At 56.0% G+C, this 1,086-nt stretch overlaps 1 protein-coding gene across 1 annotated transcript in view; it reads left to right on the top strand.

Moving 5' to 3' along the window:
* The window catches only part of ACA1_354200 (CBS domain containing protein), a gene marked incomplete at both ends in the record, with an annotated part of 3,641 nt that extends 2,873 nt beyond the window's left edge, over positions 1 to 768 (top strand). The window contains 3 exons of the mRNA XM_004332957.1: positions 138 to 212; positions 282 to 386; positions 490 to 768. Coding sequence (XP_004333005.1) covers positions 138 to 212; positions 282 to 386; positions 490 to 768 — 459 coding nt within the window. The remainder of the gene's footprint in view (positions 1 to 137; positions 213 to 281; positions 387 to 489) is intronic.
* Between the last annotated feature and the right edge of the window lie 318 nt (positions 769 to 1,086).

Raw genomic sequence — 1,086 nt, 5'->3', positions numbered from 1 at the left:
TTTTGTTATTATTGTGGGTGTTATTTGATAATTTAGTTGTTATATTATTTATCATTTCGTTGTTGGTTTCATTGGCGTTTTAGTTTTTAACAAAAATGTGGTAAAGCTTCACGGGCCTGTGGGAGAACTGCAATCAGGTCAAGGGCGTCAACACGTGGTTCGATGGGCGGAGCTACGACGGCGAGTACCACGCCGGTGAGAAGCGCGGCCAGGTGCGTACAGTCGTTGTGTGTGCGTGAGTGCAACGCCCACACACACACTGACCGCGCTCTGGACTGTAGGGCACGTACACGTGGGCCGATGGGAGTGTATACAAAGGCGGGTGGGATCATGGCCTGCGACAGGGCGAGGGCCGAATGGATTGGCCCGACGGCACCTGGTTCTTGGTACGCACGACACACAACACACATGTGCACACGACACACACACACACACACACGACACACACACACACACACTGTAACTAACGTGATGGTGGTGGCTACGCAGGGCGTGTGGGACAGGGACGACCGGGTGGAGGTGCGGGAGTCGAATGTGCGGGACTGGAACAAGAGGGACAAGCCCTACGATCTGTACTTCCTGGAGGACGGCGACGTGTGGAACCGGAAGTACATGCACGACATCAAGGAGCGCAGGCGGCAGAAGAAGCTGGCCATCGAGGAGGAGCGGCTCAAGCAGAAGCTGCTCGACAAGAAGACATCGACTTCATCGCCGTCATCGCCGTCGGTTGGCGCCGAGCTCCAAGATTTTTTTGATTTTGATTTTTGAAGACGGCGACAGGGTGCCCGCCGTGGCGGGTCAGAGGTTTTACCCCCCCTGTGCACACCGGTTTTTCGGGGGTTCGGGGTTTAACCGCCGTTTGTTTCTGTGAACGCTTTGTCGCTTGCCTTCTTAAGGGTTGTCGGTTCGTAGAGCAGGCTGCATCGTTTGCGCCATAATTCGTGGTGGTGCGCGAGGACCGCGGCGCACAGCTCCACTGCAACGTCCTCCGCCTTGCTTCCGGTAATACCAAAGTAGGCGAGTGCCTTGGGGAGGGCTTTGGGGACGTGTCCTGTTTTGCCCAGTGTGTGGTCGTAACCGCTGAGG

Source organism: Acanthamoeba castellanii (genome assembly GCF_000313135.1).
Source record: "Acanthamoeba castellanii str. Neff unplaced genomic scaffold scf7180000084718, whole genome shotgun sequence".
NCBI lineage: Eukaryota > Discosea > Longamoebia > Acanthamoebidae > Acanthamoeba > Acanthamoeba castellanii.
Note: the sequence above shows the minus strand (reverse complement) of the source record. Positions and strands in the feature narration are given on the sequence as shown.